At 40.5% G+C, this 22075-nt stretch overlaps 1 protein-coding gene across 12 annotated transcripts in view; it reads right to left on the bottom strand.

Moving 5' to 3' along the window:
- Positions 1-9724: 9724 nt before the first annotated feature.
- Positions 9725-22075, bottom strand: part of PPIP5K1 (diphosphoinositol pentakisphosphate kinase 1) — a 148894-nt gene continuing 136543 nt past the window's right edge. For 6 of the 12 annotated variants that reach the window (XM_083184083.1, XM_083184082.1, XM_083184085.1 and 3 more), the window contains 3 exons: positions 13675-13812; positions 13035-13148; positions 9725-10428 (listed from right to left, as the gene is read on the bottom strand). In XM_083184083.1, the coding sequence (XP_083040209.1) occupies positions 9962-10428; positions 13035-13148; positions 13675-13812 (719 nt within the window). In that variant the 3' untranslated portion in view covers positions 9725-9961. Of the gene's footprint in view, positions 10429-13034; positions 13149-13674; positions 13813-18433; positions 19216-20895; positions 21076-22075 lie in introns of those variants that run through there. The other 6 variants (XM_083184079.1, XM_083184077.1, XM_083184078.1 and 3 more) reach the window with 3 other exon arrangements.

Below are 22075 nucleotides of genomic sequence, written 5' to 3' on the forward strand. Positions count from 1 at the left end.
CCATAGACAGTAATGTTAAAAGACACGATGGACCCGATTTCCCATAGACAGTAATGCTAAAAGACGCGATGGACCCGATTTCCCCTAGACAGCAATGTTAAAATAAAATGACAATGTGAAATTGGCCAATATGTTTTAAAAAAAAATGTTTCATGGCCCCCCCACCACCGTTAACGCCACCCCGCTATTGACGCAAACCCGAAGCGTGGCGAGCGCAGCGAGGGGCGGCGGTACGCGTCCTCCGACCTTTTCATACCCCTACTATCCACGTCGGCGTGGAGTTGAGAATAGAATAGTGTGGTGAGCGCAGCGAGCCACCGAGCCCGAAGCGTGCCCTTGCGGGCTTCACAGGTGTCCGCTGCGCCTGCCACGCTTCGGGCTCAGTGGCTCGCTGCGCTCGCCACACTATTCTATTCTCAACTCCACGCCGACGTGGATAGTAGGGGTATGAAAAGGTCGGAGGACGCGTACCGCTGCGCTCGCCACGCTTCGGGTTGGCGTCAATAGCGGGGTGGCGTTAACGGTGGTGGGGGGCCATGAAACATTTTTTTTTTCAAACATATCCAATGTGAAATGGCCATATTGGCCAATTTCACATTGTCATTTTATTTTAACATTGCTGTCTATGGGAAATCGGGTCCATCGCGTCTTTTAACATTACTGTCTATGGGAAATCGGGTCCATCGTGTCTTTTAACATTACTGTCTATGGGAAATCGCGGGCATCGCGTCGCGGCTCCTTATAACGGCCACGACCGACGTGATGCCCACGATTTCGGGCGCGATGAAAAAATCGGCAGCCCGGATAACTCACAAGTACCTATTATTATATTGAATAAAAAGTTACAGGTCACTAATTTAGGTATTTGCATCCAGAAAATACAGCTTTTCAATGTAATTTTCTTCTTTTTGCTAGCCCCAAAATACTTGCTTGGGGAGATAACAGCACAGGTCGTTTCAACGGGATGCAGTCAATTTGCCGGCGGTCGGGATCCCGGCGGTCGGAATCCCGACCGCCGAAATCCCGAAACTTTCTCCCTCCGTGGGTGTCCACGACACCCATAGAGGGAGAATAAAATAGCGTGCCGAGCGTAGCGAGGCACCGGGCCCGCTGCATGGTGAGTGCAGTGAGCCCGCAAGGGGGGGCGCTCCACGTCCCCCCCCCATGTCGGGATTCCAGTGTCGGGATTCCGACCGCCGGCATTACATATCGGATCCGTTTCAACATTAGGATTTGTCCAGTAATAGACCATAAACTGACTTATCTATTCCCTGATAACCAAAATAGATACATTTAGGAACACATTTTATATGCACCTTAAAAAATATATATATATTTTGTTATTTTGCAAATGTTTCTCCTCCATAAACCTCTAAAAGTTAAGAAATATGAAAACGGTCCAAAAATATATGTCTTATGCCCAAACCGCTTAGGCTAGCTTCAGTCAAAGTGATTCCGTCTGTTTGTTTCATTCTTAGCTTATGGGACAAACTTTGCACCTCATTAGGCTTAGTCGCGCTTCCCTCTCCTATGTTCCCTATTTGGAATCATCCTAGATTTCCTCCCGGAACTAAGAGACCTTTGGCCAACGTCTGGGAAAAACTACAGATCAAGCGTTTTGCCCATATAAATGGCCATACTGCCCCAAAATCTTTCTTGGATCTACAAAATACCTTTGCACTCTCATCGTATCAGCATCAATATACACAAATTGTGAGATTTGTTAATTCCCAATTGTCCACTAGCAAACTAAGTGAACGTCTTTGCTCATCCTTAGTAGGTCATAAGGGTAACATTTCTGTTATACAGTATATAGATCCATTCTGACCCCGACCCTCTGGATCGGGAACCACATGAACTAACCTGGAACTCAGACCTTCCATCCCCTTCAGATGATGAGGATTGGACAGATATAAGATTGAGAATAGCTAACGCCTCTATATTTGCTATCAGAGAGACATGTTACAAAGTTTACACCAGATGGTATTTAGTTCCATCTAAGCTCCACTCCATTTACCCTTCTTCAAATCTATGCTAGAGGAATTGTGGCCTAGTGGGTAAGTTTCTTCATGTGTGGTCGTCTTGCCCAATTATTCAAGATTTTTGGACCAAAGTTTGGTTCCTGTTGTCTCAGGTTTTTGGCGAGCCTATATCAGGTTCCATACAGATAGCTCTACTAGGTGCTATGTAGGGATGCCAATCTTGGGGCATTTTTTCAATCCCGGGAATCAGGATTGAAAAATGCTCAATCCCGTGATTCCCATCTCTAAACGGTACAGTACAGTAAGCAGGGGCAAAAAACAAGCCCTGTCCCCCCACTCCAGCCGCCATGCAGATTCATTTACTTACAGTTGCAGGGGGGCGGCCGGAGCAGGACAGACATCAGTGGGAGCAGGGCAGACATTCTGCAGGACAGGGCAGATATCCTGAAACAGGAGCAGGCAGGTGGTGTCGGCGGTGGCAGCTGCAGCAGCAGAGCTGGCTGCAGCAGCAGAGCTGGCTGAAGTTTCAGAAAGGGGAGGGGTTACTCTGGAGCAGATATGGGTGGTACAGCCTGCGCAGCGTGACGGTCAGAGGTTAATCTGCGCAGGTCAGACTGCCCATACCTGCTCCAGACTGCAGGCCGGGGATCGGAACTCCTGGGCAGCGTCTGAGCGCTCGCTCAGACGCTGCCCGGCATTAAATATGCGCATCCAATCCCGGGATTCAAATCCCAGCGGCGTTTTTGGAAGGTCCGATCCCGGGATTGGCCACCCTAGTGCTATGTACTATGTGTTAGAGAGGTTAAGTTCGCCTCAAGATAAATTCATATTACTGTAAATGTATGAAATGTAGCCAAATCTCTGATAGCTAAAAATTTAAATGCACTTCTGCCCCTTCACTAAATGCTTTGTTCATCCGTATTCATTCTATGGAGTATATTACAAGTTTATTAAATAATACCGTGCCAACATTCCATCAGATATGGCCTCCCTGGTACCATTTCCGCTCTTCCCCTCTCCCCGGACTCTGATATGCAGATATTTCATTATATTTTATTTTGCTAATTGAATTTTATTGTGTTTATTGATCTTTTAATATATATTTTTTTATTTTCTCCTCTCCTCCTAAAATATGTACTGTATTTATTTACTTTATTTTTACGATTTACTTTTCTTGGATATGTTACAGCATATATTCTTTGTTATATACAAAGCGTGACTTTTTTTTTGTATACGCTTGCTGTTTTTTTTCTTTATTTTAATTAATAAAACAAAGTGATTGTCCTAAAAAAAATATATATGTCTGATGGAATAGATAGTGCAGACAACTATTCCAAAGGCCTCAGTGTATCCTTGGTAATGTGGTCTCACGTACTTTAAATTTTTAACTCTAATGGTGCCCATAGACGGTCCGTTCCCGGACCGTCCGTTCTGTACTATGAAATGCGCGCTCCCGCGCATCTCATCGTACGGTACAAAAAGTATGTGCTGCATATACTTTTTGTACTAGGTACGCATCGCATCGGATCACAGTGCATGCACAAGGCATGCACTAGGGATGCGATCCGATGCAATGCGTGCTAATTAAGTGCCGAACGGATCCGTTAAACGGGCCGTGTATGGGCACCTTAACAATGTTTTCCCAAATGGTTAGCTAATAAATGCACTTTGAATAAATGAATTTGCCTTTTTTTTGGTAGATTTATTCAACTTTATACTGATGCTAATAATTGCCTTTTGCGAAGAACAAAGCTACTCTATGAATCCAGCTGTGTTCAAAGAAAAAACACAAGTGTTACCTATACCAGAGGTTCCCAAATGTGGTCTTTAAGTCACCCAACTGCCCAGGTTTTATGTATATCCATATATCAGCACAGATGGTTACATCAAATTGACTGAGGTACTCATTAAGTCACCTCTGGTCAACCATGGATATACTTAAAACCTGGACCATTGGGGGGGTTTGCAGGCAGGGAAGAGGAACTGCATGGGTTTTCAAATATTGCCGGTGCTAGAATGAACACTATGTAAGACATCTAAAGTACAGATATTTTGATTAAGTAACCAGATACACAGCTGGATCATGCTTATTGTATTTAAGAAATATATAGGGATCCATAGTAGGTACAAATGCATAAATAAATGTGTAGCATAACCATTCCAGTGATTTCGTGTCTGCACACCAAATTCACAAGTTCCCACTGTACAGTGTGATGATTACTTCATTTATTGATCTGCCCATTAAATATGCTTCTCATGTGCATAAAATGTCTGTGTAAATATAAAAAAATGCAAATACAATTTCTGTTACTTTCAAACACAACTTTATTGCTTTTACACAGGAGTGATGGAATTCAACAACAATTAGCCATTTTTTATGTAACTATGGTTGCCAATGGGTGTGTGCGGGCTATTTCAAGAATACTGTACCATCTGCAACGTAATACAGAACGACATACAGTGAATGGACAATTGGTTTTCAACCACTTAAAGACTGTGGAAACACATAAAATCAGTGATTCCACACAATCTTTTAAAAATATATGTCTATTTCAGTTTGTTCTCATATACTTGTGCATTAAAAATATATGGCTTTCTTTTGGTTTAGGCAACTTTTTAGGCTAGATTAGGTATACAATACCAACTAAACAATAATATGGCAATAGTGAGTCTACATTACTACATTGTAGTCTTCTGCAGAGATCCCAATACAGCAGGGCTGGCCAAATGGGTCCTCAAGATCTACCACCATCTTATGGTTTCCAGAACACATAGCTGGTGAACAGGTATATTCAATCCCTGGTCACGACCGTCGATCCTTTCCGACAGCCGTGACCCTGGCCCGTTTTCGTTTTGACCGACCGCCAGACGGATTCAATGTCATGGCTGCCGATCGGCGAAAGAGGGGGCGTGTCCGTGCAAACGGCTGTGGATTGTGGATATTCGGCCGCGATAACGACATTTCATGGCATAATCGTCAAAACAGGCCCAACTGCTTTTAAAGTCGGGCCTGTTCTGTCGATTTGCCTCCTCAATGCTGTTAGGAAAGACAGCATTGAATAGGCGGCCGCTGCTATTTCCCCTGTCGCTAATTGCGGCCGGGACTGAATACCCCCCATAGTCTTTATTAACTGTCACATTTTCAAATATATGCTGCATTAATGCCCAACCAAAACATTCTACAGATCCACAGGTGGTTTGGAAAACATGAACTGTTGGAGGATCTAGAGGACTGGTTTGGCCACTCCTGCCATATAGTATTATTTTTAGTGATGATCGGTTCGTATTTACCATGTTCCATTCAGATTCAAAAACTGCATCTCATTGGATATCTGGCTGCCACATGTTTTAGATAGCAAATAAGACAAATCAAGTAAATCTGAACCGCTCACCTAAAACTGGGAAAGTAGGTAACTGTATGTCACATATCAGGCTTTTAGTAATTTAACGAACATAATAACATTTGCTATAGACATCTTTATCCCGCAAGCACAAAAGTAATGAAGACAAAACTATTTTTGATGTCAACAGAGGCATGGTTTAAAAAGAGAGAAAGGACCACATATGGAGAGTGGCATTTCCTATACACAGCAATGTACTGTAAAGATGGCTCCCAATAATGGAACTCAAACTGAACCTGTAATGGAAACATGGAGAAAGTAGCCCTTTGGTGGGCTGATTGTATATCAATAAGAAAATATATACTCACTAGCAACTGACAACATTAGGGTACTAATGACTGACCATAATTGTTCAAGCTTAGTTTTTCTTTCCCCGCTAATGGGTATACTCAATGCAGCGCGTCGAGTGGCGGCAAGGGGGTTTGTACAGAGAGGATGGCTTTTTTTTTTAGCGAGGAAAACCATCCTCGCATCCAGCCCCCTTGCCATATTCTGCATTCCGGGGAAATTCCTGCTGCATTTTGAGGTGAGCCTCATCGTTTTGATGGCCAAGCTTGCTGATTCCACCTAACCTCAGGGAACAGGCACGGAACAGTTGAATACTGATGGCGAGCTATCGGCGCTACTTGCCGTATAGCTCGCCATCAGCCGCTCGCCCCCCCTGCATTGAATATATCCCATGTGCGGGTGATGTTCCCACTTGATTATTTTGTCATTCTGCACAATCGACCAAATTGCCCACTTCCTCGTTCCTCCCTCAGGTCACTGACAGGAATATATGACTAAAATGAGGTTGCTTCTCAATATGCAATTTCAACGTAAAGATAAGTGCTGAGGAAGCACAGAGGTGGATTAGGTGCTTCCACTGCCAAGCATATAATATACAATTAGAAGATATGAAATGGAGAAACATATCTTTCATGTAGAGGCAACATCCTCTTCAGCGATCACCATCCAAAGCTGGATTTCTGAAAGTTGAACGTCTGGTATCAAAGTACCATTTTTTTCCTCACAAAAACAGTTTTGTTATTAAGTAATTTAGGTGGCAGGAGTTGCTAGGTTTTAAAATAGAAACTCATTTTTATCCTTAGAATGGTTGTATGATGGAATATTCTAACATTTATTCTGAATGTTTCTTTTTAATTATAGCAGGGTATTAACCATGCGATAGTCCAAATGAACAAGGTTGACATGAAAAACGTCAACACATAAGAAGGTCAACATGAGTTTTCCACAGTTTTTTTTGGGTGTCAATGTTGACACCTGAGCATGTGGACCCCTAATTAGTTTAACACTTCGATTGCCACGCCAGGCCTTTGCTGTTCCCAATTGGAGTCCATGTGGATGGTAATTTATGAAAAAGTCCCAATTTTTTTTTAAATAACTCATTGTGACTTTTTCATATGTCGACCTTTTGTCAATGTTACCCTTGTGTATGTTGATCAAGTCATTGTCTTGCCACATCACATGGATTTTATACTGGATTGGTGTGCCACCATCTCCGGTCCTTAAAGACGGCACTTTTACTACCGCCTGTTCATTCTCCTGTCCCAACTCTTCTACATAATGCGCATAATGTGGTCGGTGAAGTAATGAAGTGTGGCTAGAACCATGCCTACACTATCTCTAGGATATTGGTGTTCGAGACCAGGATCTTGCCTCAACATTGTCATATACAATGGCAGCATTGGAAAGAACAGTAACATTCATTTTAAATGCACTTTTTGGCAGAGAATATACCGTGAAGAGGGAGCCTTATACTTCTCTTATTTCTACATAATTTTATACTCTTCAAATAAAGAGGTTTCATGTATAATGAACACAGATGGGGAAAAAAATCTGTATATAGAACAAATGTAAATTGTATGCACACATCAGCGAGACAACACTTAAAAAAACAGTAGTACAATATAAAGTGACAAGTTACACCACACTACCCCACAAACTCCACAATGATGTATAAAACCAGAGCATCCAGCAGGTGATTACATCTGGATCACAATCAGGGTTTTAATACATTACACCCAACCGGTCACATATTTATATATATCGAGAGAGAGAGAGAGAATAAAGGAGACAGATACACATGGCCTGTATCCAGCACAGTGGTACATGGTCCAAACATCTTGGATAAATACTTACAATATACGACTTTGTCTCTACATATACTATACATAATGCATTTAAGGTTTAATAAATTATCTCAAAAATAACATTTTCCTTTTATACATCCAATACAGCTATATGCTTCCCACTGTCAGCTTCTGGCTTTTAAGAAAGTTCATGTTACCGACTGCTTTCTTTTTATGTAACATTTTTATTATATAGAATACCAGTAAAATGTGGTTTGCTATGTTTTAGCTCATCGTGTACGTAAAAAGAAAAATACAGGAAGAGTTAAAATATTATAGAAAAATGTACCTGTATGTTTGTTTATAAAACCGTAATTCACGCCATCAAATCTAGTAGCCATAGTTCACCTTCAAGTTTAAGAGGCCTGGATGCCGGTAAATCGCACCGTAGGCTACAGAGCAGTTCACATGGTTTTGGTTTACACTTGGCAGCAAACTTTCATCATGACTACGGACTTCCAACAATTGCTCAAAATAAATTTGTTAAATAAAAATATCCATCCTCTTTTGGCACCTAAACATACGTTTTGTTCTATGAACCAAACGGGGCCCATACACAGGCAAATGTTCTTGTTGCAGTTTACATTTTCAAGTATTCAACAGGACTAAAACACACCCTGTAAAATCTAATATACAAAATATAAAGCCTTAACTGCACCTCGTTCCCCAATATAAATCGCTCAGTGTCCAAAAGAGAGACATCCCTGGCAGTATATTCTAAATACAGTTTTCTACAGTAGGCAGGATACATGAAATTATGTGGATATGGAACATATTACACGCATACACACACCCACACACACATTTATTCTGGCCCAATCTATTGTGCCATAAGAACAAGTGCAAATTCATTGAACCTTTAAAGCCAGAAGAACACAATGCTCTGCAAAAATACAGTCTTCCTGGACCGGTTCTCCTAGCAATAATTGATTTAATGTTGTACTTAAGTTTGAGGTCAATGGAACAGGATACAATAAGGAACAGAGTCACCACGTTAAAATGGATAGCAATGTAATATGAGTAACTTGATAGGAGAGCTGCTGGGTTAGAGTCACAAAATGTTAGCTGCAGTGACACAATTAAAAAACAAATACAAAGTGTTAGATGGCTACTGTACGTTCTGGAGGGCCTGCAATTTAATTTCTTTATAAAATTGGGTATAAACGGCTGTTCCAATTAACTCCAAAGCTCTTGTGTTAGTGTGCACTTATATTTTGGCTTCAAACTGACTTTCTATCAACGTAAAGAGGGTATAATGCGAACACATAATGAGGGAGAAATACAGACTCAATAAGTCAGTGTGGCAGACAATATATGCAGAACTATAGTGATAAAAACCCTCTATTTCAGTGCATTGAGGCCCATCTGATGCTAGACTCTAGGAAACTAACACCAGTTTAAAGCACATAAAAGTATTTTAAACTCCATAGTGTACAGTAACATTACTGCGATCAGAAGGCAAGCATCTGAAAGAACTAGCAATATATTCAGTAGTTTAAAAACTGTACCTAATCCCATTAATGTAATCATGCACGCTCATTTCAGCTATTCCTCTATGCTGATGAGATCAGGACATAAGAAGAGCATTATGGATGTTAGAACGTAACAAAATTGAAAAACAAAACAAAAATAGACATTATATTAAAAAAAAAGTCCATGATTCAATACAAATATTTTAAGTTGCCCTCATCCGGAAGCCTAGATCTTCTTGTACTTAGTGTAGATGTAGGCACCTGGAAGTTCAGGCTGGTGCTCAGAATATTTGATCAGGAAGTCTTGCGTTTATTAAGTTCTTCTTCTACTTTAGAAGTGTGAGACGGAGTTCATTTGCTCTGATTAAATCTCTGCTGGTACGAACAATGACATGTAAAAGTCTAAATCGTCCTTGGAAACCGATTAGCAATGGGAACAGTTCCCCGTCAGTTACAGTGGGCTTAAAACAATTTCCTAGAGCAAAGTGCAAATGAACATATGCTCACCAGCCCATTGTTATGGAGTTTAGCATTTTCAGCTAAAATCAAAGCGAACATTCACAATAATAGGTGTAAATCAATTGCAGAAAGCGAATTGTGCGATGATCAATCACAGACATTTTATTCCCTGCATTAACCAAACCACTCTCTAGTAATGTATGAATGGTCGGTAATATTGCCTTAGTACAGTTTCAGCAAATAAAGGTGAACCATTAGGGATAATCCTATTCAAGAACTTAAATGTTTAGAAGGCTTTAATGTGATGTTTGTTCCACGAGTTCCTTCATGACAGTCAAACTGTATTAAACTCAGTCTGTCCGATTCAGCGCAACAATCATAACTCGGAACATATGAATTACAATACTTTGCAGTCTGGTCACAAAGACGGTGGATTTGTGTGTCTGGAGCCGGCACTAGGTACTTCTGGGACCATTTATCCATACATAAGTTGTGTTGCCTTTTCATTATTTGCCCTACAGCGAGGTTTCTTGTCCATGTATGGATAACTCTGTTAGCATCTGTTCATCTAGAGCGGACTGCTGAAGTAGCCTATTATCGGCGTCCACATCCCATGCTCCAGGAGTTTCCTTTGCAGGGCTTTCATTCTGCAGTGATGCTTCCCCTAGTGGTTCAGTATCAAATTGCATCTCATCTTCCATGCATTGCTGCGATGCCATGTCCCATAGAGACTGCTGTGATAAAAAGGAGGGATCATATTGAGGATCCTCCTTTGGAGATATCTCATTACCTATCTCCTGGCTGCTGGACGTGTCCTCACTTTGTGCATGATGGGACTGAAAAAGATCATCAAGGTTTAACTTTCTTCTTTGCTCTTCAGTCAGTGAAGTCTTATCATTAAAGTTGAAACGTGCTGAAAGATCAATAGTGGTAGGAGATGAAGGGCCTGCACTTGACACTGTGCTGGACGGTCCACTACTATCTGCAAAGGGCAATACAAAGTTTGATGTTATAGTTTGGGTAAAACAAGTGTCTCACAATGAAAATATAACTCTAGAGACGATGGAGAACAAAAACTTGCACTGCACCAACTGAATATGGCAAACATGTAATGTCTTCTAAAGTAACATACAGTATGTGTAAAGTTTAACTTAATAAAAAGGGATTGCTGTAAAGTAGTAACAGGTTGTACTTCTACAGTATGTTAAGTTTGCAGTCATGCATTGCAAACCGTATGTGGACACTCCCTTGATTGCAGATTTAATGACAAAATGAAAGAACTTCCTCACTTATCAAGTCCTGAAATGGCTTCACTCAATTATGAAATTTCTGCAGAGTAATTCAATTAGAACCAGGCAATTAGACCCTTAAGGACCCTGCTTGGATGGCTCTTGCATGACTCATTCAACTTAAGTCTCATAAGCATAAAGTCAGGAGGAGGACAACACCATAGCCAACATTGCTACTGTATAACTCTCCAAGATGGTATTTGTTCTCAGATATGGATCTGCAACTGTTCATTAAATAGTCAACAGACAACGTTTATTCTAATGGCTTTGGGTTCTCTTGTGTCTACACACTACTTACCAACTTGCATGTGAGGGTTGCCTGTCCAGCATTTTGTAATCTTGCCCCAAATATAGATCAGTTCTGGCAGAATGTTCCAGAAATATTCACATTCATCCCAATATATTGTACTCCCGCATAGAATCTCAGACATTCCTACTTATATGCCCCAGTGGCAGCTATGTGCCAAGTCTCACTGAACTGGAAAAAGGCACATCCTCCAACTTTTGCACAGTTAACTAAGTTTAACAAATGTATAACTAAACTATACTGACAGAATCATTCATTATACACTTCTTTTTCTAAGTCCTAAGATCTCCTCTACTGAATGTTTTTACCTGTGTGCTAAACTATTATCCTGTATCCTATCCCCTTCAATCACCTTATTTCCCCATATTAACTCTTTGAGTGCCAAGGGGATTTGTCAAAATAGGTGTGAAAATTGCCAAGCAAACACTTCTATTCATCAGAATGACCTGTAATGTTACCTTTTATAGGAAATGTGAGCGACGCCGGCATTTTTAGCAGATATTTTTTGCATCTCTCACAGGGATGTTGCCACTCAAAGGATTAATAACCCAAAGTTCATCTTCCATTTACCTTTAGTATTACAGTATTCCTGACCAATGCAATGTGATACGTTTATTGCATTATGGGGTTAGTGCTTTTAATAGCATGTATCCCCCTCCTGCCTTATTCTGCTTGCTTTTCCTTCTTTATTTGAATGAAATGTCAACAATCCCCCCCCCAAAAATGACAGATATCCATATGTAGAGGAACTCCCACTCCGCTGTCCTGCAAGAGCAAGGTTTGTTTGCGGTGAGCTATGGAAATGATTTCCAGTATGTCTGTCTGGTCATCTACATCGTGGCTGAACAAGGCAGGAGTACAGAGCAAATACGAGTTATGGGGCTTGAATTATAGCAAATGACAAACTCCCACCTACATGTAGTTTTAGGTTATAACATTTCTTATTTAAAGGATGTAAAATAAAAGGATATGATAGATTTAGACTATCAATAAGAACAATGCTAACATGTATATCCATTAAGTCAGTGGTTCAAAACCTTTTATTTAGAAATCAAACATCTATCCCTCCACGGTGAGAACTACTGCCTAGTGTCTGGATCATTTTTTACTGGAAATAATAATGAATGGGGCTTTTGCTCGAGTTTCCGAGTGCTGTCACATAAACAGAGGTGCCACAAAGTTAGACGCTTCAGTAACACCTTGCAGGTGGTCTGAGGGATTCTACGATAATGTAGTCAACCTTGGTGGGACTGTAAATGTAAAACCTAATGTATTGTAATTTACTGCCAACCTATGCGATGACACAAATAAATCCAATAATTCGTTGAGAAGTCCTCTAGAAAAGCCATGAGCATTACACATAAAACATCACAGGCAAATGTGATCACGGTACACATTTGAGAGGTTAGACAAATGCATTTGAAAAGCAGTTATAGTCCCATTGTAAAGTACTATAATGTAATTGTAGTGTGAACGGAGGATGCCTACAGACACAAGCAGATTTATTAAGCCTGGTAGGTGATAAATCAGCAGCCAATCAGCTCCTTTCAAGTTACAGGCTGGGGGCCATATGCACTAAGCTTCATATGTGATAAAATGGAGAGTGGTAAACAACCAACCAATCAGCTTCTACCTGTCATTTTTCAAACACAGTCTGTGACATAGCAGGTAGGAGCTGATTGGCTGGCTGTTTAGCACTATTGATACTTAGTGCATCTGGACCTTAGTCTGAATGTTGGATAAAACAAGTACTGGACAGGGAACACTGCTGCTTTTCTTAGCAAAAATAGTTAAATTGCTCTGCTAAATAATACAAAAAAATAACTTTATGGGTAAGCAGTTAATCTATTTTAAGCAAATTATGTGTGATTTGGTATAACAGTTAATTTGTTAAGCAAACATGAAATAAGACATAAATGAATGTACTGTAGCGAAACTGCAAACATCCACACAGTCTTTTTGCAGCAATAAAGAAAGCATAAAAGCACTTACACCAGGGAGGCCGCTCTGAGCGATGCCGCAGAGGGAGCGACGAAGAGGAGAGAATTCTGTGAGGCAGATAAGCATCGCTAGGTGCATGGCGGGCCATCATGGATTCGCATCCAGCTGATACGACAACAATTGGTAGATCAAGCTTCATTACAGAAATGTATGATCAACAGAAATGTTCACACAAAAGACTTTGTTGCCCCTAAACAACTGCGTCTGCTCTCATACAGGTGTATCAGGCCAACATACACCTCTTCTAACATATGAACCGCTTTGGCTGGTGCAGCAAATAATCCGCAATCAAAAGTTCGGCCAGCGGTGAAACCATTCAATTACATGCTAAATAGGTCCATCTACACCCACAAATAAATGATTGTCATTGGTTAGCCCCCTACAATAGAGCACAAAAGCAAGTAACGCTGTGTAGGCAACAAAATCATTTGTATGAATCAGCACAGGAAACATGATCCAGGAGCAAGCAACTGGCATGGCGACAGAATTAGGATGCAGGGATAGATAATAGTCCGGAATCTAATTCTGAAACACAAATGCAGATAATGTATAGATTTTTTTCTACAAGCCTTCTTCGATATCCCAGAATCACAAAACTCTGAGTAATGCAATCCGGCATCCTGTGTTATACCTGCAGATCCACTTGAATGGCTTTCAGCAAATTGTTTACACACGGCGGTCAAGAACTCATTGACTTGTTTCAGTGACAAAGCGTTGTGAAGAGTCTCCAGTGGGTAGATTGTGGGAACCATAGAACACCCCTCAAAACCTGTCAAAGATCAGAAAGAGAGACACTAAAAAATGTTAACAAAACCTGCTTAGTAATGACATATTTATGGGACTCGCACAGCAAGGTATCAGATTAGAATGTATACATTAGCTACTACAGTTTGATAAGACACTATACTGCAATGGTCATTATGTTACCATTACCAAACTGAGCTCAGATATCTTCTACTGTTCTAACACTCTAGATTGTAAGTTTGAGAGCAGGGCCCTCCTACCTTTTGACCGTCTGTAAATACCCAGTTTGTTGTATCACTGTCTCCTTTTGTAAAGTGCAACCGAATATGATAAACATAAATAAATACCACTAAGGATTTTTAATGTTGCAATACAATACAAATTCATCCTCTCGTCCTCTTACAAAGTCCTTGCCAAACCAGCTCATCCACACTAACTTGTAACCGTGAAAATGTTACGTAAATCCTGAAAGCACAACCTGCTAGATGGTACAGTATATGAAACTCCTTAGATACCATTATTAGTTGGGAAATTCCTCATACAATATGTGTTCCTAGCAAATGTACAGTAGCCTGAGAGGGACAAGTGAAATCATGCTTCTCTCAATCCTTACATAAACAAAGACTTATACTAAACAATATATGACATAGAAATAAATACCATTTATGTAATTCAATTTCCCTCCTGCGGATATGGAACTGCAGCTTCCTATAGAAGCAAACTACAGACTCTAACCCCCATTATTAAATACTTTCTGCTACCAAGAACATCAACATTTTTCTAAACAAATATCAGAGTGTAGTGCTTAATAACTGACCACTGGGATAAGTGGATGATTTTGCTAGTTTGTTTCCTTCAGTAAGTCTTCTGTAAGTATCACATAGAAACACTTGCCTTCAACATCCAAACTACACTTCTAATGTTGGCCCTCATTTTACAAAATCCTAAAAACTTAGCACTACACTTATTTTCATACCAGACAAATAGCAAACATTGTGTGTGGAAGCAATAGCTTTAGGTTTTAAAATATTATACACCGCTTTGGAATGTAATACACAACTTTTTAATGTTATATACCTATTTTTTGCACGGCTAAACACAATTTGCTCAGCAACATAATATGGGAGTGGGGCATTTTGGAAACAATGGTGTTGGAATAGGAGGTAGAAGCAGAGTACTACAGAGCCACGGTACTGCACCTGATTTGGCATACGAATACTAAAAATGAGGTCTTGTTTTGTAGAGCTAAAGCATATTTGGGGATGTTCCTGGTATAGCGGGAGTTCATAGAACAATTTTACATATGCAAAGTGATCAGATCTTTACACTACCATATAGCTAGTAACAGTTTCAGCACTAGTTAAAGTGTAATTTGACCATCTAGATTTATTTATTAGATGAGAAGTGTATTGTATATGAACGGCTGAAGATCAACCAATGCCAACTAAAAAAAACTCCAAAAAAGTTGATATAAAGTACCAGGTTCTGTCATAAGCACACATCACGTGTAATAAACATAGCAGATAGCCCACATGGTGTTAGTGTGCAGATAAATAAATCTTGCCCTCCTCCACCTGTCAAAAACAACACAAACCAGTATCCAATAGGATTTAGGAGGGGAAAGGAAAAATGAAACAAACAGCAGTAAAGAAAAAGGTGATATCAAATTTAATAGTAAAAAAGTTTTTTAATTTTCCTACAATTAGAGAAGTTACTGTAGATACAGTCTGTAACACTGGACAGGTCCACCGTGGAATTATTCCAAAATGAAGGTCCTGCATCAACACACTGATTATTAAATGGAGTATACAATGAAAATAAATCAATATAAATAAATCATGGATTTGCAGGGATGTGCATCCAAGGATTTCACACATACAGGATTCATACAAAAATGATATTTAAGATATTATTGCATTCAAACAAACTGGGCTGCAAACATTTATTTTAATAACAATTTAACACCGGGCAATAAAGGGCCCAATTTGTTATTAAATAACACCCCAAAAATCGGACCACTTTGTTAGTAAAGAATACCTCAATAAATGTTCCACTTTGTTACTTAAAAATACCCCAACGATTGGGCAACTTTTTTTTTTAAAGCAAATAATACCCCAATGATCGGGTCATTTTGTTAGTAAAGAATACCCCAATAATTGAACCACTTTGTTAGTAAATGATATCACAATGATTGAACCACTGTTATTAAATAATACCCCACTGATTGGACCACCACTTTGTTAGTAAATAATACTCCAATAAATGTGCTACTTTGTTAGTAATTAATAACCCAATGATCATGGTACTTTCTTAGTAAATACACTCCATCGATACAAACATTATGGGTGAAATTTACTAAGATGGAAATTCTTTTTCACATTGGATGTTGCTATGGGCAACCAATCACAATCAACTTATTTAGCACCTTCTAGAAGATAATAGTATCTGATTGGTTGCCCATAGCAACATCCCTTGTGAAAAACTCCCATCTGAGTAAATTTCCCCCATTGTGTCATATAAATTTGTCAATACTGAGGGCAAAAAAACCCCAATCCATTACTTATGGTGGCAAAATTTTGTATTTTAACATTTCTCTTTAATAATGAGATTCTGTGGAATTCCACAGGGAAAAGAGGAAGACTCCTCCTTCCCTGTTCCTATTATCCCAGTTAACTCTGCCCTCCCCTGTTTCCTTATTGGCTCCGAGTCACATGCTTCCTTAGGTACACACAGCCTTGGATGTTTAATTCAATCCATTCATATGGCAGTCATTATGTTGTTCTAAACATCCTAGCATCTGAAGTGTGACCTTATGCATGTAAACAGTTTCACATTTCCACAATTACTTATATAAACCTGAATTAACGACTCGGAGCCTTGGATTTGTTGAAGGAAGTTAAAGCAGACAAAATGCAATGTATGTTTCACAGGTGCCAATGGTGCGTTGAACATCACAGCTGCTAGTCCGGTAAAAGGCAGCAGAGAGTAAATGGTGACAAAGCCCTGAAAGTAATGACCAAGCATATTATGCTTCCAACATAATAAAGTACAACCGTAGTTTGTATGCTGGAGATCAACATGTTGATGTACGACCACTCACACAAGTGATATTAAATGGTTTGTACAAGTCACATACCACCTACAGGCGCAATACACCGGGAAAAAATGGCCTTTAACTCTGTAGGCACCTGTGTTGTGCTTTATTTCTATTATAACAGAGTCATACATGTTGCAAGACATTAATGGTTGGAATTCCCTAATGTTTCTAGTATATGAAATGAATGCAGGACAAGTTATGATGCTGATTATTAAACTGTACACTGGTGCTCTCTGTACCAGGATAAGCATCTTGGGTTGGCCACCCAAACCAACTGAGTACAATTAGACTGGTAGAGGATACAAGTCAGCTAGCCAAGAGATAGCCATTCAAAGCCTAAAAGAAAAAGGGAAACCATTTACAGCAAAGGTTTCTACACTGCGTATAGTCGAAAAAGTGCTACAATGAAACACGTCTGAGTAACTTAGACATAACTTACTTATATTCTGCAGCAGTACTTATAGCATTAATATGACTTCTGGCCAGCAGAGCACAGCCAGCAGTGATGGTGTGGTCACAGAGGCTTCTTTGCTCTACAGTGGCTGCCTCACCTCCGCCCTCCCACCACGAAGTACAGGCTGCTGCTGGGCTGTCCTCCCCTTCATTATGCGCCGCAGCAGCTTGTGGTGAGCGGGTGCAGGCGGGGCAGCAGTGATGAATGACAGGCTCTCTTGGGGGCTGAAGCATGGCTCCTGGCTGCGTTGCTCTGCTGTGCACCCTGCCGCCCGCCGACAACTGCACTTCAAAGAAAACTACAAATCCTTTCTCCCCCACCCTCCTCCAGTTCCTCTCCTCTGAGCGCTGATGAGCACTTGCCGCTTATATCATTGCACGTCTGTCAGGGGATCCTGTGGAGCCGGGAGCACACGCAGGATAGCAGCTGGCAACCGCTTCCAACCTGACTGCACACCTTACAACATCGCGGACCAACGGGCGGCGTACAGTGCGGAGAAACACACAGTGATTGCCACCATCTCAAGCACCTCTGCGCCACTCAAACGGAAATGGTAAGAGGCAAGTGAGGCTCATTCCAGGTCCTACCCATCACTCACACCAGTGTTACACCCATTACAGCCACCTGAATGAGACATAAGTCCTCAGGGATTTATGGTGAAAAGGGGTCCATTGACACCCTTATTCCCTGAAGGGCTCATTCAGGGTCCCGCTGCACTATATCCCACCTCTTGTGCTCCCCACTTATGTGTAATGGCCATGCCCCCTTCTTGTGTGACCACGCCCTCTCTTCTGGAGCATGCGCGCCTTCGGTGCGCGCAGAAGAACATTGCTATCTTTCCGTACCCCCACTTCAAAATTTCCACTTCGACCACTGTATTAAATAATAAAAGCTAACAATGTGTGCTCTGGTACTTTGAGGGTTTCAATCTCAGGATCCTGATGACGTGGTGAATAAACCACGAAACATTCAAAACACAAATCGTTGTTTCATTTATTGGAGAGTGCCTCCATTTGCATATATATATATATATATATATATATATATATATATATATATATATATATATATATATATATATATATATATATATATATGAGATGGAGTGGGGATTGGCACTCGTAGGACTTGTAAAAAAAAGTCAAAGACACTGAAGTATTAAGCAGCGTTTCGGTGTATTAAAACCGTTTTCTATATCTATAGATATATAATTGCCCATATATATTTCAGGCTTCAATACTCCAGGAAGCAGCGACTGGCTTAGTAGATATCAGGGGTATTCAATTATACGCAGTCCATTTTCGGATAGTAAAAATGGCCAGAAATTGCAATTATCACAGTATCCTAGTAGGGGCTGTTTTTAATGGGGTGATCGCACAATAACACATGGGATCAGCTCAGAATTCCATGCCAAAAGCCCGATAAGTGCCATCATTAGGGGGAGGAGTACACTGCATCAGGGCTAATTGGGCAGTCCTCTGTGAAGCAATTAGCAGATGTAAATCATCACAGCTAATATGGATACCACGCAATATTTATGAATGGTCGGTAACCTAGACAAATGTTAGGTAAACTAAGGTGGTCAGAAACCCAGACCACCCAGAGATATTTTTGCGGTGAGAAAGGGGTATTATTTTGAGTCATGTAAAATTATAAATCTTTTTTTTTTTTAACCAAGAAAATAAAAATCAATATTTAAAGGAATTGTTTACCCCCAACATATTAATAATCCAGTAAAATAATGCAGTTTGTATTTAAATGCTGAAAACACTTAACTTGCAAGCTGTCAACTAAAGAGATCTAAGAGTATTATTGACTTGTCCAGTATAGAAAATATGACTCTCAGAAGTCCACAGCTTATGCTTCCATTTGCAGAACTACAATTAATGAGAAAAAAAACATCCCTGATCAGTATGTGTTTTTTTTTAACCGTTTGAGTGCCAACATTGCTGTGAGCGATCCTCAAAATATCTGCGAAAAATGCCAGCGTCACTCACAGCGGCTGTTCTTTTAGTATAAATAAATACAGCCAAGTCAATTAAAGTTTAGTTAAAATTTTGAAGATCTCACAGCAACATTGGCACTCAAAGGGTAGTATTCAATGCCGCTCACCACGGCCGGATCGCAGAAAACCAGCAATACTCGCTGTTTAACCCCCTAGCCGGCCATTTGCCTTATTCAACGTTCCGGGGGAATCCTCGCCGTCACAGGAGAGGATTCCCCCAAACAGTGAGACCCGCGGATAATGCAGCGAACCTGTTGTATTTAGCCGCGAGTCTCGCTGCTTCTGCAGCCGCAAACGCCGATTCCCCCTCGCTCAAAAACGGAGCGAGGGGGTAATTGGCATATGAGGGGGGTGAGTTGAATACTGACAGGGCGAGCGGTGACAGCAAGCAGGAAGCCTTGCTCGCTGTCACCGCTCGCCCACGGCATTGAATAGACCCCAAATGGTTAAACTATACATTTTGATTGTTCAGACATCCATTTAACCTAGGACTCCTTACAACAGAACTCTGTAACAGAATTGATTATAAAAAGCAAAAAGTTTGCTCTAGATTGTTTTTCTCTGGTCTCCTGTAATTTATTGATTACAGAGACTAGCATTACATACATATTTATCAAAGGGGTTCTCCTTTACCATATACCTAAAATTCACTTTAGGTTTTACAATTCTTCCATAAGTAGTAGCATTACATTAATTCCAGTTGTATGTTAATATTGGCGTTCCAATGTTAAATATCATAGAAACATGGGGTTAATCAATTAACCACGGTAATGGACAGCAAGAATTCTAACTAATTAGCCCCAATGCTGATATTTATCGGGGGTTTGGTTTTGCCTGCCAAATCTGCATTAAGCAGGCTTCATTCAAGCAGGATAACAGAGATGGAAAGGACATCTACCACAGGAATTGTTTAACCAAGTCATCTTGAGTTTCCATCCCAGACCACTTCTGTAGCAGCCATAAAAGTTGGTGATCTATTAAGCAGTGGCAGGAAAATGTAGTAGAAGGTAAAATACTAAAGAAAATAAAAGTAAATAAACAAGCATGGTATAGCACTGGAATCATTTGCATCAATTAACTCTTTAGTATCTTATACAGAAGTAACTTCATTCCATAAAGACTGCCCGTATGCAAGGAAAACTGAACTCAGGCCTAAGAATGTAGCTACATGGTGATTATCATTACTTTGACCAATATTATTCTACATATATAATGCATTTTAGCATATACCTGTATTACAGTCAAGACAGGAAGAAAAATAGCCAAATGGTTTGTCACACTCTCCCATTACAAACACTGCAACCAAGCAAAGCTCTCAAGGTGCAAACTTAAATATAAGCAGCCAGATATGATTCAACGCAACATAGAATCGCACATGAGGCAAACAATTGGAAAAGAACACTGGGGTAATGGGTTCAGGTTAATGACCAGACAGACATGTAAATGGTAGTCTTGTCGTACGGGCATCTGAATAATTCTTAGCATTCCATCAAGCAGACATCAGAACTGGCTCTGCCCCATAGCAAAAGGCATAGCATCAAGCGTGCAGTACCGTAGAGGCACTCCATATCGTCCTGGCCCGAAATCAGCCAGTTCTTGAAGAGACGAAGGTGGTAGTAGCACTGATGTAGGTGGTGGGCCAGTGCCCCATCCAGACAGATGTCCCGAGACTGATGGGATTCAGAGGAAAAGCGACGCAGCAGCTGGGCGACCTCGTGGTCTTCCAGGCATTCTAGAGGAAAATGGCCCACAACAAGTGACAAGGAAAAAGAGAAGCGTGAGGATGACAAGATGGAAAGAAAGGGCAAAACGAAAGAGGGGTCCATGCTAAAAATAAAATAAAATGTAAACAGCTAATGCTATTCAGCACTTTATATTGCTAGGTTTAGGTTTCCTCAATCCTGAATACACTGAAGCCTCTGAAAACAAAAAATATATAAAAACAAAAGTAAAACCATAAACTGGAGGGAAATAGGTTATATGTCCCTAGATAGTAGCTGGGATGCAGAACTTGGGTTATGTGTAAACCAATAAATCTTTGAAGCATATGAAGAAACTCCTCACAGGATAAGCTGGTCATACACTGAATAAGGAAGCATGGAATCGGACCAATGGGTACGACAGGCTTATTGACTATTTTATTGATTTAGCAGCACTGAACATTATATAGGACAATGCTACTAAAGCTTTGTACACACTACATGACATTTAGGCCGATTTATCACTCCAATGTGGTTCAAAATGATGTACCATTCATGTTGCATAGTGTCCTCCTGGCCGATGCCAGCGTGGGCGTATTCTGCACGTCAAACTGGTGGATAACCGTATGTAGACAAATGTGGGGTGGACCTTTATATTGCGTCAGCATGCAATATATTGTGCAGTATGAGCGGTCAGCGCAATATCTCGGTCACACCATTACTGGGGTACACACATCATCTAGTGCAGGGCAATAGCGGCCCTCCAAATGTTGATGAACTACACATCCCAGCATGCATTGCATCAGTTTCATCATGGCCACATAGCAAAACTAATGCAAAGCATCCTGGGATGTGTAGTTCATCCACAGCTGGAGGGCCACTATTGCCCAGCCCTGATCTAGTGTGTACACAGCCTTACACTGAATGAAACCTGGACATATTTTCAGGAGTGAATGATTATAAGAGCTAAAATAAAAACACCCCAAAGAATTATGGTCCTGAGGGGTCGTGCATCGGTCGGATTGGATCGAT

The sequence above is a fragment of the Crinia signifera genome, chromosome 4, assembly GCF_055691185.1.
Source record: "Crinia signifera chromosome 4, ASM5569118v1, whole genome shotgun sequence".
Taxonomy (NCBI): domain Eukaryota; kingdom Metazoa; phylum Chordata; class Amphibia; order Anura; family Myobatrachidae; genus Crinia; species Crinia signifera.